We start from the raw sequence: 15,211 nt of genomic DNA on the forward strand, positions 1-15,211 counted from the left end.
TGTCCGGGGTTTCCCTCTCTTTCTTTCCCTTCACCTAAATTCAATGATTAAATTGCATTTTAAAACAATGTCCAGAATGCCCTTTAAAATTTTTCAGAATATATTTATTAATATATGTGAAATATTTATCATATGTGAAAATCTTTGAAATTCATTCAGTAAGTACCTACCAAATTGCACTTAGCACAGACTCTACATTGTAATATGTGTTAATTTTGAGGATGACCTGAAGACTATTGAATCCAAAAAATGGATTCTAAAAGTTTTGCCAGCTGCCATGTTGGATTACTTTAATTTTTGTTTTAAAAAATGCAAAACTTTGTTCTGGAGGAAAAATTTTTAGTGTAAAACTTTGCTTTCTAAGTTTCCACATATATTTTATCATTTACAAAAGGCAGCTTCAACAAGTCAAGGTCTTTCAATGTGTGCTTATTGAAACTTAAAAAGTAAAAAGGGTTTTTAAAATTATTATTTATTTACTTTTGAAGAGAGGGGAAGGAAGGGAGAAAGGGAATAAAAAGTTTAAAAAACAAGCACTTGGGACCAAAAGAGGTCTTTAAAGATATTTTCTTTGAGTTTCTTTCCTTTCGAAAATTCACAAATTCTTCCTCATATTCAAACACTAGCAATAATTTGCCTTTAAGTTATCATTTTTCAAATAATTGATTTTTGTCGTAAGACCATTATCTGAGACTTCCGTTTTAAGATACTCCCCTACAAAAATGGACCTTTAGTCACCAGAGAAATAACTTGATATTTCTATCCTGAACAACACTGTTTTAGAATGAGATAAGAAAGTCTGATCTATAATATTTTGTCTACATATACTGGCAAACTCATAATTTTAGATTTTGGGTTGCATTTTGCATCTCTGTGTGGCTCCAAATTGCACCCAATTGTGAGCCAGTTGATGGTGTCGGTCCTGCAGTGGAGTGGGATTTGAGACCACGTCCCCAGGAGTAAGGCGGAAGCCCGATACAGTAACAACACCTGGGGGCGGGATTAACTTCCAAAGCTCCGCAACGGTTCCTAACCGACTGAAAAGAAAGGGGGTGGAACCCTCTCCTTCTGTCGCTAGGGACGCTTTGGCCGCGGCAAGTGCAATGGATCTGGAAGACGGGCTGACAGCCCTGGACAAGATAGTCACTCAGTTCAATACCTATGAAGATTACCTCGACTCGCAGATAACTGACGAGGACTTGTACTACCTAGAGGTAAGATCGGCAGCACCGCAGAGTGGCCACCGCCTTCCAGTCCTTGGGTCCCTCCGCCTCGTGGGGTGCTTGCCCCCTGGCGGCGAAGGTCGGGCCTCGCAGTTTCCCGCAGGCGGAGGTGAATCGCTCGCTGCCTCCCGCCCACTCTGCGTTGCCCCAGGCAGTACAGGATTTGGACACCTGCCTTCACCCAGGGCAGAAACCTGTGCGGGCGCACGCAAGCTCGCCCGCTGGACCGCCTTGAGTTTCAGTAGCTCAGCCTCACCTGTCACCTCCCCGCCCGCTCCCTTGCCCAAGCCATTCTCTTGTAACTGGTGGCTGAATTCGGAGGCCTGCTGAAACTCTGCTGTAACTCAGGTCTGACACCCCGTTTCTCCTTCGTTTGCCAGTTTGTATTAAAGAACAGAAGGCTATTTTTTCTCCGACGCAGGTGACAACAATAACAGTACATCTGGTGATACACCGGGTATTTGGGTCCATAAATTTCTACCTCACTAGTTGATTCAGAAAGCCCTTTAATTACGGGTAGACAGGTCGTTGTGCCTGCATATTACTGATTCATGTTTGTCGAGTTGATGATCACAGCCAATGTTGATGGTAGAAAACAAAACAAAACAAATACCGCCTCTCCCCCGCCCCCGGCCCCCAGGTTGCAATGCAGCAAAATCAGACACAATGGGATTGGCTACTGTCTTCTACCCAGCAAGCATGCTCCTCCCTGCTTCTTAAAGGTGTTTTGTGTGAAGTGGGGATTGATGGGAGGCTGGGAGTGGGGGTTAAAGCTCTTCTCCAGGAAAACCAGGATGGGCCAGAAGACATAGGCTACCATCTTAAGAAGTGGGAGGTGAACCTTTTGGATCCCTGTAGCTCTCATATATTCCCAAACCACGCCAACTAAATGGGCACTGACGTGAAGATTCTGCTGTGTTGGAACAAAGCCACAGAACCCCAAATTGTCCCATTTCTCTTTAGGCCAGAGAGAGCAAGCACCACCACGTGGTACCAAACCACACCTGCATCTGAGAAGGATTTATATCCTGCAGCCAACTCCCCAAACTCCTTATCTACAATAACATGATTTTGCATTTTAATGCATTGAAATTTTGGACTCCAAAGATCCTGTGAAGGGGCATTTCAGTTAAATGTAGATTTTAAAATTTGAACAGTGCTTAGTCGCCAAAATGTATTCATGTGCTATATGTGAACTTAATTTTAATGAAAAGGAAACATCTAATTCTAGTTTTATCTCTGACACAAATCAGTTGTGTGACCTTGTACAAGTAGTTTGATCTTTTTGGAATTATCTGTTAAAAAATAAACCCAGTTAGTATTTTCAACATAGCTTCTGACTTCAAAAACAAGCTTTTTACATATTTTATACAGATAATGTGTTTAAAGTCATGAGAGTGAGTATTTTGCCTTGCATCTAAGTCACTGAAATGAAAGGAAAAAAGTAATGGTGCTAAACGTTTGCATCTAAATTTTTGAATATGTAAAAAGAATAAAATACAGACAATACACATCCCAATACAGTAAAATTATCTTCATAACACATGTGGAAACTTGCCAAGCTTAAGGCTTAAGCCTAGTATCTTTAAGAAAGTTTTCATTTTTTTACTGCAGGGTTTTTCATTTGAGAAGAGAATTAAAAACATTAATGTTGATTAGGAGTGAGTAATTAATAATTTGTGTTTCATCAATCAACTTTAAGTTCTCCAAAATGGGAAATGGCGACTATATTTGAGGGAATGATAAATTTTAAACTTGGCATTGATTTAGTTTATCTTACTTACTTTTATTAAAAAATAAGATTATTTAGTTGAATGATAATATTATGGCAAGTATATGTATTTTTGGATTGAGTAATGAAAATTAAGGGCCATTAGATCTGGGGACCTATATTCTCAAATACTTTCTGTGAATGCAGGTTAATTGCCTGTGTAGGTTGCACAGAGACAAGTGGACTCCAGATCTGTTTCAGTAATGTAACTAGTACAGCAGGCCTGTGTCCGGGGTCATGGATCATGCTTTGTTTGGGGAGGGGCATCAGCAATTGACTTTGGTTTGAATGGAGCACATTTTAAATGGTTAATGAGAGATAGCATGTTATAATTAGAAGACCCTAGGGTCATGAGATTTGGGTTCCAAATCTGTATTATTTGTGTTTTGTACCAGTTTGAAACTCCATTCATTCATCTGCAAAATGAAGTGGTTGGACAAGGTTATGTTGAAGGGTTTTTATATTTGTAAACTTTTATGAATCATCTGTTCATCCATCTGTCCATCCATGCATCCATATATAGTCGACAAACTATGTATTTATTATTTTTTAAATATATTTTATTGATTATGCTATTACAGTTGTCCCATTTCCCCCCCTTCACTCTACTCCATCCTGCACACCCCCTCCCTCCCACATTCCCCCCCTATAGTTCATGTCCATGGGTCATACATAAAAGTTCTTTGGCTTCTACATTTCCTATACTATTCTTACCCTCCTCCTGTCTATTTTCTACCTATCATTTATGCTACTTATTCTCTGTACTTTTCCCCCCTCTCTCCCCCTCCCACTCCCCTGTTGATAACCCTCCATGTGATCTCCATTTCTGTGGCTCTGTTTCTGTTCTAGGTGTTTACTTAGTTTGCTTTTGTTTTGGTTTTAGGTGTGGTTGTTAATAACTGTGAGTTTGCTGTCATTTTTACTGCTCATATTTTTTATCTTCTTTTTCTTAGATAAATCCCTTTAACATTTCACACAGTAAGGGCTTGGTGACGAAGAACTCCTTTAACTTGACCTTATTTGACAAGCACTTTATCTGCCCTTCCATTCTAAATGAAAGCTTTGCTGGATAGAGCAATCTTGGATGTAGGTCCTTGCCTTTCATGATTTGGAATAATTCCTTCCAGCCCCTTCTTGCCTGTAAGGTCTCTTTTGAGAAATCAGCTGACAGTCTTATGGGAAATCCTTTGTAGGTGACTGTGCCCTTTTCTCTTGCTGCTTCTAAGATTCTCTCCTTATCATTAATCTTAGGTAATGTAATTATGATGTGTCTTGGTGCGTTCCTCCTTGGGTCCAGCTTCATTGGGTCTCTCTGAGCTTCCTGGATTTCCTGGAAGTCTATTTCCTTTGCCAGATGAGGGAAGTTCTCCTTCATTATTTGTTCAAAGAAGTTTTTAATTTTTTTGCTCTTCCTCTTCTTCTTCGGGTACCCCTATAATTCGGATGTTGGAACGTTTCAAGATGTCCTGGAGGTTCCTAAGACTCTCCTCATTTCATTGAATTCTTGTTTCTTCATTCTTTTCTGGTTGGATGTTTCTTTCTTCCTTCTGGTCCACACTGTTGATTTGAGTCCCAGTTTCCTTCGCATCACTATTGGTTCCCTGGACATTTTCCTTTGTTTCTCTTAGCATAGCCTTCATTTTTTCATCTAATTTGTGACCAAATTCAACCAATTCTGTGAGCTTCCTGATTACCAGTGTTTTGAACTGTGCATCTGATAGGTTGGCTATCTTTTCGTTGCTTAGTTGTATCTTTTATGGAGCTTTGATGTGTTCTTTCATTTGGGCCATTTTTTTTGCCTTGGCTCACCTGTTATGTAAAGGGGCGGAGCCTTAGGTGTTCCCCAGGGTGGAACATCACATTGCTGTGCTGTGATGCTGTATGTGGGGGAGGGGTCCAAGAGGGAGCAATGGCACTTGTTCCACTCCCTGCTGGTTTTCAGTCACTCCTTCCACTACCCACAATCAAATTAAGCCCTTCTGGTGCTGCTTCCCAAATGGGTGGGTTTGTGTATGTTCTAGGCCCCTGTGGGTCTCTCCAATGAAATCTCCTGTGAGGCTGGGAGTTTCTCCCGCTGCCGCCTCAACCCCCACAGGTATTTTCAATCAGAGGTTTGAGGTTTTATTTTCCCGCGCTGGAGCCCTGGGTTGTGTGGTCTGTCACCTGGTCCACCAGCTGCTGCCTTGCCAGTCAGCTGCAGCTTTGCCCCCCCTGCTCCACAATCCGCCACCTCACTGGGTCCGGCAGCCACCATCTTGCTATGAGTCCTCTCCTCCCGGCTTCCCATCTCTGCCCCTCCTATTGGTCTGGATGAATGTTTCTTCTTTATCTCCTTGGTTGTTGGACTTACATACAATTCGGTTTTCTGTCAGTTCTGGTTGTTTTTTGTTTTTAAATTGTTGTTCTTCTTTTGGTTGTGCAAGGAAGCACAGTGTGTCTAGCTACGCCTCCATCTTGGCCGGAAGTCCCTAACTATGCATTTCATTAATAAACCTTCACCAAGTGGCTACAATGGTAAATATTGCCATCATTGTTAGGAATTTACATAAGAATCAGTTTTAGATTTGACCTTAGTCACCTAACTTTAGTGTAGTGCTTACAGTCCAACCTAAGTTTTATTTATTCTGTAGACATTTCACAAGTATTTACTATCTTCCAGGTACTCTATTATTTCGTATATTGTTCTAATGCCAAAAGTTTTCAACTAATTTCAGTAGACATTAGCACCAATAATTCACATACAAAATGACCACATTATTTTTGCTGTGTTTACTCTCTACCCTTCTCCATCTTTATCTGTACCCCTGGTAGCTATCCTCTGAGGTCATTAACCAGACTCTTTTTGGCTTTGGGTTTGTTTCAGCCAATAGGAGGTCAGAGGACTGTAATTGGGTAGAGGATTTATTACCTGTCATCTTCCTCCTGGTTGTGGTTTGGACATGGCTGCATTTGTTGGGCTTGGCCAACTTCTCATTCCATCAGCTGGAATCACTCCCTGTTCTAGGAACAGTATCCTCTCCCATCTCCTTTCAGGCCTGATGGTGGCAATGGTTTCCCACCGTCGCTACCCCCAGGACGCTTTACCATCCCACAGTGGTTTCCATGAATCCTGTCCACATCTTTGTAAACTGTGCTTTATTGTTTCAATAATCTCTTTTGAGTTTGCATGCCACAACCCTGACCTCTATATTATTATTTAACATCTCAGGCCACTGTAAGTACACAATTAGTACATGAATATAATAACTACAGTGCCTTTTAATATGATAACTGATTAGGAAGGAAGGGAAATTGGAGGAGAAAAAAAAATCCAAAACGAAGACTGACACCAGTTAACTATTTGATGCATTAGAGGGAGTTAAGATGGTTAAGGAGGTTGAAAGAGGCTCTTCGTTCTTTGTCTACCTTGCAAGAATTGTACTAAATAACTATAAACTAACAAAAGAAATTTGTAACAGTATCAACAACTAGATTTATCTGTGCCTACCCAAATAACACTATTTGTTTTGGGAGTTAGTATCATTTAACTAATTAAACCAATCCCCTAAATCAACATACAGAAATACTTTAAAAGTTTTGACAGCATTTTTGCACTGTGTTTTCCCAGGTTCTTTCTTGGTGGTTCTTCCCTAGGAAACAAGCAAGGTACCTTCATTTCATTGTCTGACTGCTGGAGAACTAAAAGTCCTACTGAATTGCTTTTCTCAGATTAGAAATCAAAGGGTGATTTGAAAATTATTTAAACATTTTCCCAATAAATGGACCCAAGTCATGGCTAAATTATTTAGAGAGATTAGCAATGTGGGAGTTTTATTTAGAGATTATATTCCCATTATTAAGAAAAGAAAAATTAGTCAATCATAGAAATATACAAATTCAACATTTTGGATATAATCTTAAAATTATTTGGCATGCACCGATAAAGTGCGATTCTACGAAAACTCCAGTAACATAATTTACCATGATTATACAGCAAGCCAAATGACAACTGACCATTGTAGTTGTCTTTCTGTTATTCATCGCATCGAGGTACAGAGTAAATACTGGTTCCCTATGAAATACCTTAACTCATGTATTTCAGAATTAGCTGTACTCTTTTATTTATTCAATAGGAAAAATTGGCATAAATTAGCTGCTCTCTGATTAAGAGGCATTATATGCTTTTCTTTCAGTAAGTTCGCAGAGGGACTTCTCCCTTAGTAAAAACAGGTAGTTTCCTCATGGACATGCGTTCTGATGATCGGGGAGTGAAGCTGAACCAAGAGTGCTGCATCCACGATACTTCTGAAACTCTATCATAATGATAAAAACAAAATTCTATGAGCCTAATATCCTCATCATCTCAAGTAATCCCCTAAAATCTATACTCTATGCATATAAGTTATGCCCCATTCAATTTTTATTTATATGGATTTCAAAAGCTGCTGCTGGGCGGAGACAAGAGAGGAGGGAGGGAACGTCCCCAGGGTTGTTTGCAGAGTGAGACAGGATGGGGGGGGGGAGGGGCGGGGGGGGGGGGCGGGGGGGGGGGCTGAAGACAAAATGCGGGAGAACAACCTCTTTAGGCATGCGCATGGAGGTGGTGCTGACAGAGGAGAATGAGAAGGGAAGTCAGAAAGGTAGGAGAAAATAAGGAAAATAAGATGATTCAGAAGCTAAGAACAGCTGGATAGAAAAACCAAAAAACCATGGAAAGCATTTTCACAAAACTAGATGAGAGTGATTCCTACAAACCCCAACATAAAAGCAGATGGGGAGCTTCTAGCAGGCTAGTGTTGTCCCACAGGGCAAAAGGTCACAGGTTTGAGGCCCAGTCAGGGAACATGTCTGGGTTCAGTCCGTGGTCAGGACACGTGCGAATGTCAACCAATCGATGTTTCTCTCTCACGTCAGTGTTTCTCCATTCTCCTCTCTCTAAAAATAAATAAAAGCAGATGGGGAGAAACCATCATAGCCATGAAACCTAGTATCATCACCCATGTGTGAGAAAAGCAGAGAAAACAGTGAGACATTATAGGGAATGGTCCACATGGCAATGGCGCATGTAGCCCAGATCTGATCTGGAAAACTGGCAGGCACAAGGCGGCACACAGGAGCCAGACCCACAGATCAGCTTTCCTGTGGGGAATCAGGCCTGCGTTGTACCTAGGCTGCTTTGAGGCTTGCTTTTGCTAAAACTCCCTCACCCTGAATTGAAGCAGCATATGTTTACTGCATATCTTTCAAGTAACTTCTTAAGGTCTGTGCTAATCCTCCCAAGGATGGAGTGTAACCAGTTCAACCACTTTTTCCCTTGTATTTGCAACATTATTTTCTTTGTTATCTGCAAGAAGTAATCAGCAACATCCTTTGCTTTTGTTATCTGTAAAAGGTAATTACCTAAAGCAAACCTAAGTAGAATGAATGAGAACCTTCTTTGATGCATGCTACTAAAAAGCAATAAAAGCCTGTCCAGGCAGGGGTCCGGGTGTTCTCCCTCTCAGAGAGCAGCCGTGCAGTACCGGGACTTCTGTAGTCCATGTGAATTTGTTGTCGCATCCACAACACCATGGACACTGCTGGTCGGAGTCCACATCAAGGCATCTAAAAGACCCTAAAGAAGAAACCGCAAAATGGTCAACAGGTATTCACTGAAAGTGAAGTGGTCCAATTTGAGAACAACAGATGAAAGTGGGAAGGGTTTTGTGACTGCAGTTCAGCTCCCTCAGGAAGGAGGGTCTGGTTCATGCTACTAGATATGCTATGAAGACCAGCAGAGGTTACTGGCTGAGGACGAGGGGAATCTAGCCTGGATGGTGGAGGTGGGAGGCAATGAGTATTTGTTGTGATTCTGAGCCAAGCTGCATTAGCAAGGGCTGAAATTCATCCCAATATCTTTCCCCTTTTTCCATACATATGAGTAGTCTTCAAAAATTATATATATTTTTATTATATGTAAAATTATCATTATATGTAAATATGTTATTCTTTGTTGGTCTTTTCCACATAAAAAGTAATATCTATATTTTTATGTAACTAAAAAGTATCTAACATTAAATTTCAGAGGCTTTTTAATGTCACTCTGAATAGCTCTCCCTATTCTTTAGAAATTCATTTTCCGTAGGGAGTGCTCATAAACAACTGTGAAATGAACATCTTTTGCAAATCCTCCTTGTGTGCAGTTGTGAATGTATCAAAATGTGTAATGGACAGGTAATAGACACAGTCAAAAGGCTCTCTAGAGTAGCCATTACTCTCCCAGAGCAGTATTTGAGACACCTTTTGTTTGCCTATTTCATATGTGAAAAATCTCGTTGTTTGAATTTTAATTTCTCTGATTACTAGTGAGGCTTATCATCTATTGAAATGTTTCTTGAACATTTGCATTTCTTTTGTGAATTGCCTGTTGATATCCCTTGATTTTTTTCATAACTTTTTAAAACTATCTTTACGTATTTTAGACTTCTGACTCTTAGTGGAGACAGCACCTCTTAAAGTCAACAAAGGAGAGTTATTCAGGCTGGAACCCTCTTCAATTTCCTACCATGAAACTTATAACTGCCTTAATTTCTGCCCACCCTCTCTTTCTTCCTTCCTATGGTAATATGTTAATGGTGTCTACCCTGTGTAGTGCCTACCTCTTCATTTACTGAATATGTTATTTTGAATGCCCATTATCATTATGTTTTGAAATTTTCCCAACTCTGAGTACACCTTCCCAAGGTAGAGGCAGAAATTCACTTTCTCAGTTTCCTTTGCTGCTAGTGTATCTTTGTGGACTTAGGCACTGCCAATCACCTCTAGAAAAAAGTAACATGAGGAGAAAGCACCACGTGGGATCCATTTTGTGTTGAATTGGGTGGTGGAGGCGTTTGTCTTTCAGCTGATGCGGTGACAGAAGTTCTGGGGTCTAATGTCCTAGGTTAACAGACGAATTGTATTGTCTGTTTTCAGTGGTGGCAGCAGGGGGATATTTGCTTTGCTCTGTTCCACTCCATTTCCTTCCAGACTGGTCTGGTCTGCTCTGTCCTGCTCTGGTCCTCTCCGGTCTGCTCCACTCTGCTCTGGTCTGGCAAAACATCATCTGTGTTTCTGCTCCAGCCAGGGAGATGCAGTTTTCACTCTTCAGTGGGAAGGGAAGTACACCCTCTGAGCCAGAGGGGAGCTGACTTACATAGAGAGAAGTCCCTGCCCCTGGTCCTGATGGGTCTGTCCTCATGCAAAAGAGGCCTCCAAATCCTTGCTCTTTTATTGGTCCAAAAGGACTGTCCTGGTTGATCAGAAGGTGCTGCTCTGAATCATCAGTGGAGATACTAATGGGGATGTAGCTGCATAGTGCTGTTTGGTCAAAGGAAGTCTCAGTGTTATCAGATTGAAGGGGTCTGTTTACTTGTGGTCTCAAAGCCCAGTAAGACATGAACAGGAGCTTGCAGCAAAGAAAGTAAGAGTTTGTTTTCAAGAAGTGGCCCATACCTGCAGACAGGTGAGCTAATGCTCAAAGACTTGGCTTCCAGAGAACAGGTTATATAGGGGAAACATCATTAATCATGGTGACTAAGGGAATTAGGGCTGTGGGCAGGGTCGTGGTCTCTACTGATTGGTTGGCACTAGGGTAAGTAGTAGTTGATTGGTACACCTGGTCCTGATGTCAGCCATGACGTCACTTGTCTAGTTTCACCGCTTTTCTGGGCCTGCAGCTGAAACACAACCAAGGTGTAGATGTTCCCTCTAGTTTGACGGAAACTCTGTCTCTGGTTTTGCTCCTGATTGCTTGATGCTGATCAGAACCTCATTGTCCTGAGTGCTTAATGATTAAGCAAGTGGTTGTGCAAGGGAGAAAGAGGAAGGTGAGTCAGGGTGCTGGATGAGGCCAGTTTGAAGCAAAAGGAAAGAAAGGAAAAAAGGTCAGATTAAAGAAATGAAATTTGTACTGGTTACATCACTCCTATTGGTTAAAAGAGGGTTCCAGGAACTCCTTTATAAGGGCTGACTCAGGCCACAGGACCACAGTGTAGGCAGGCAGGTCAGTGCCCAAGGCAGGCAACTCAGAGTGGGCTCCCCCCTGAAGTGAGGTTCGCATGCTCTCACCTGTGTAGAAGCAGCTGCTAGGCTCTGTTTTTAAATTGGAGCCCAGTTAGCCATTAAGAGCCCTTCTTGGTAAGTATCTTCTTTTTCAGGGTCAACATAAGTGAAATAAACCAGTCACAAAAAGACAAATACTATGTAATTCTATTTATATGCGGTGCCCAGGGTAGATAAAATTCACAGACACAGAAGGTAAATGGCTGTTGCCAGGGTCTGGTGGGGAGGAAGAATAGGGTTGTTTAATTACTATAGAGTTTCAGTTTTGTAAGATGAAAGTATCAGTTTCATTCTGATAATTGATGGTGGTGATGGTTGCACAACAATATGAATTTACTGAATACCATTAAACTGTGCATTTAAAATGGTTAATTTTATGTTATGGATATTTTTCCATAATTAAAAAATAATGCAGTGTCAACAACTTACCTTTAACTGAGAATAAGCTTGGTCTTAGACTTTGCATTCCCTATGCCAATTCCTAGAAGAAAATGGAGTAATTTATTTAAACTTCTTAGAAAGCTTTATTTTGAACCTAGAAATCTGCATTGTAGATATTCTGTTTGGCCCTTGAGATCGTCATTCTGTCCTATCCCATCCTGCTTTGTGCTCTGCACCCCAAGAGCTTGACTTCTGTTGGCTGCTTCAGCTGAGTTCTCTTTCCCTTTGGCCAATTGGGTTCAGCCAATCAGAGGCACCAGCAAGAGGTTAGAAGCCAGGAGGAGAGAGAGGTTGGGAATTTTTTTCTTCAGACTTATTTTGTACTGTGCTTCAGGTTAGCAGGATATTTTCTTTTGTCAAGCCATAATGTTGGGTTTAATAACTTTTCCTATAGCTATCTCCCTGGGGACTATCAGCTGTTCCCCCCCTTACCTCCTTTGGACTAGTTAATGACTGTTAATAGTTCACTGCTCTCAACAGGTGTTACCTGCAGGGTGCTTCATTGTCCCTCTTGGGCTACTCTTAACCTGCCTGTACTTTTACAAATTAACTCAGCCATTCCATTTGCTTTGATTACTCCATTTGAATGTATCATCTATTTCCTGCCTAGACTTTGACTAATAAACTAGAAAACCTAACATTCAAATGGGAATGCAAAATACTTTCTTTTTGAAAAATCAAGGACTCATAAAAATCACCTGTAGGTCTCTTCTAAATTCATAACTTGAGAAAATCCTTCTCATATTTTCATATAGATTTTCAAATTTATTACTATACACTTGTGTAGTTTTATTTATTGTTATGGCTCTTTTTGATTTCTAAAATTATTTGTGTATTCTTTCTTTTCCACCATCAATCTTTTCAAATGTTATTTATTTTATTGGTCTTTTAAAAGAATAAGTTCTTGTATTCCATTAAGTAATCAAAGCTTATTGGATTTTTATATTTTAATTTCTTATTTTATTAATTTTCTTGTTTCAGTAATTCTTCTGTATTATTTGAATGTTATTTTGTTCTTCTTTATCTACTTTCTTTAGTTGAATGGTTAGTTGTTTATTTTCAAAGTTTCTTTTTTTCTAGTAAATGCATCAATGCAATGTTTTCTATGCACTCTATTAAGGTTTGATATGTAATTTCTTTGTCAAAAAATTTAACCTCTCTATGACCAAATGTATCATAAGTAAGTCAAAAGACAAGAAAGTGAGAATAAATATTTGCAAAATGTATAATCAACTTGCTATCTAGAATTTTGCCCTATATATCAGTAAGAAATAGATAAAATTCAATAGAAAAATGAACAACTATAACAATCAATTCTTATATGGGCACTAAAATTATCAATAATTATACAATAAGTTGCATGTATGTATGGCATAATGGAAGTCATTGAAGGAAAGAGTTTTAAAAACCACGAAACTGTACAAAAACTTTCCCCTTTCACAGCTTGCTAATCCCTCAAGCCCTGAGCTCCTCCATTTCCCCCCCTAAGGCCTTCAACACAATTATACTTCTTACATTTCTTATTGACACTAAAATGTCCTCTGGTTGCAAACACATGGGTCCCAAAGCCTTATCTTCATTGCAGGCAACCAGAGGTGGTAAATAACTTTTGCCTGTGCATTCCGTGGACTACAATGTACTCTTTACCACTGTGAACAAGGCTTTTAATGCCTTTAATAAGAGTAGAGAACTAAGTCCAGGTAAACATAGTTCACACAATCCATCCTTAAATTTCTATTCCCCTGGAATCATTACCAGTAGCTAATTGTGAACATTCAGGGTTGAATCAGAGAAGCAGAATACACACATACACACACTCACACACACATATATGCGTGTCACAAGTATATAATTTTTTAGAGATTTGACCATATAAAATGAGAACTATTTGAACAGTCCATTAAAGCTGTTTATTTGGTGTCTGGTGCTAGAGCTCAAAGTCATTAGGACAGACAGCCAGGAAGGAAAGGTCCCTGAGATCTGAAAGGAAGAGTCAGAACTCGAAGGACACACTGGAACTTGTAGCGGGTGGTCCGCAGGAGCTGCTGGCACTTTTAGTCACAGAACTGAATGTACACCTGCCCCTGGCACAGCCGTAGGCGAAGCTGAAGGAGGAGATCCTGCAAGAGCTAGAACAATATGGTTGTTCCTTTTCTTCTGCCTCCCAAATCTATTGCAAATGTCTCCTGTGGCCCAACCTAACCTGTCACTATCCAACGAACTAAATTATGGGAAACTAATTCTAATTTAGCTAAGTTGACACAACAAAATTGACTATATCTGCCATGTTTTAATTTTCACAAGGAGAATGATTTATATCTGATTTAATTAAAGTTAAAAAGAAAAGGATATAATTTTAATTTTCTTAAATCATTTTATAGGACTTGTGTAATCCTGACATCAATTCAGGAAAGGATAGCACAAAATAAAAAGCTAAAGACTAATTTTACTTATGAGCTGGAAGAAAAGAAATGTAAAATGAATCCAGGATTATATTTAATAATAAATCAGAGTAAGAATAGTGTGATTTGTCATAGGATGAGCTCATGTCATTAATAAATTTAAAAAAGAAAAATATCTATACATGTAACAATATCTATGATACAGAAAAAACTAGGATAAAATTCTAAAGTCACTGATTTAACTTGATGAAGAGTATATAGCCAACTACTGTAGTAAATTTCTTATCTAGTGGCTAAACATTTTAGCATTTCAATCAGCTTAGCTAGTACTCTTAATTTTATATTGGCAGTCTGGCCAAAGCAATGCTACAATGAAAGGAAAGTGGCATAACTTTTTGGAAGGAGTCAGAATATTATTATTCATAACCAGTATGATTACCACGTAAATGCAAGAAAATTAATTGGAAACCCACTAGAACAAGTTAGTGAATTTAGTAAAGAAACCTAAGATTGAGCTACAACAATAACTGTTCTCCGTCGATACACAACGTAATAACAAATGACACAAATAAAGGCCAACTGAACTCAGTAGCCTGTTAGGACAATGTCAAGGGTTCCAGTGGCCATAGACATTTTTCCTTTTTTCTTCTCCGGATGAGAAACACCTAGGTGCCCAGGTTGCTGGACGGCCCTTGTCCTAGACTCCTCCATAAGGAATCTGGCTGAGACCACCCAACATGCTAACCCCACTTCTTGTCTACCCTGAAATCCACCCCCACTCAGAGAAACAATGAGGAGGTCCTGTCTCAGCGGCTCAGCCATGCGGGGGGGGGGGGGGGGGGGGGAAATGGGCTCTGGCCCAAAGGCTGTGTGTGTGCTTGTTACAGCCTGAAAACAGTGCAGGGAGTGAGCTGTGCAGATGCAGCTGCAAATCTGTAGCCTTCCAGGAATCCATAGGGCTGGGGCATCGACCCGCTGGCTTCTGGCATGGGACTCATCTGCCAAGGTCCAAAGCTGGTTTCTCTTCAAAGCTGGAGAAACCAGCTTTGGACAGCACTGTGCCTTTGCACATCCTTGGGGCCAGGTGTTCCTCCCAGCACCTGGTAGTGTCTAAAATTGTCCCAGGAGGATAGCTATGTATTCAGAACCAAGTCTCTTACATTTGCTGTGCACTGGTTGGAATCTACCTTTGCTGCTACCTTTGTCTCACAGCTCCTGTAAAGAAGTGAAGCCCTCTCTTCAGGGCTGAGCCCTTCAGGGTTCTCTTTTGCGTGGTGCTACCTTGTAGCTAAAACCCTCAAACTTCTAGCATC

At 40.3% G+C, this 15,211-nt stretch overlaps 1 protein-coding gene across 2 annotated transcripts in view; it reads left to right on the forward strand.

Moving 5' to 3' along the window:
* The first annotated feature begins 1,076 nt into the window (after positions 1–1,076).
* The window catches only part of CFAP299 (cilia and flagella associated protein 299), a 498,584-nt gene continuing 484,449 nt past the window's right edge, over positions 1,077–15,211 (forward strand). For both annotated transcript variants that reach the window (XM_045187284.2, XM_045187276.2), the window contains exon 1: positions 1,077–1,214. In XM_045187284.2, the coding sequence (XP_045043219.1) occupies positions 1,104–1,214 (111 nt within the window). In that variant the 5' untranslated portion in view covers positions 1,077–1,103. The remainder of the gene's footprint in view (positions 1,215–15,211) is intronic.

This window comes from Desmodus rotundus, chromosome 4, assembly GCF_022682495.2.
Source record: "Desmodus rotundus isolate HL8 chromosome 4, HLdesRot8A.1, whole genome shotgun sequence".
Classification (NCBI taxonomy): Eukaryota; Metazoa; Chordata; class Mammalia; order Chiroptera; family Phyllostomidae; genus Desmodus; species Desmodus rotundus.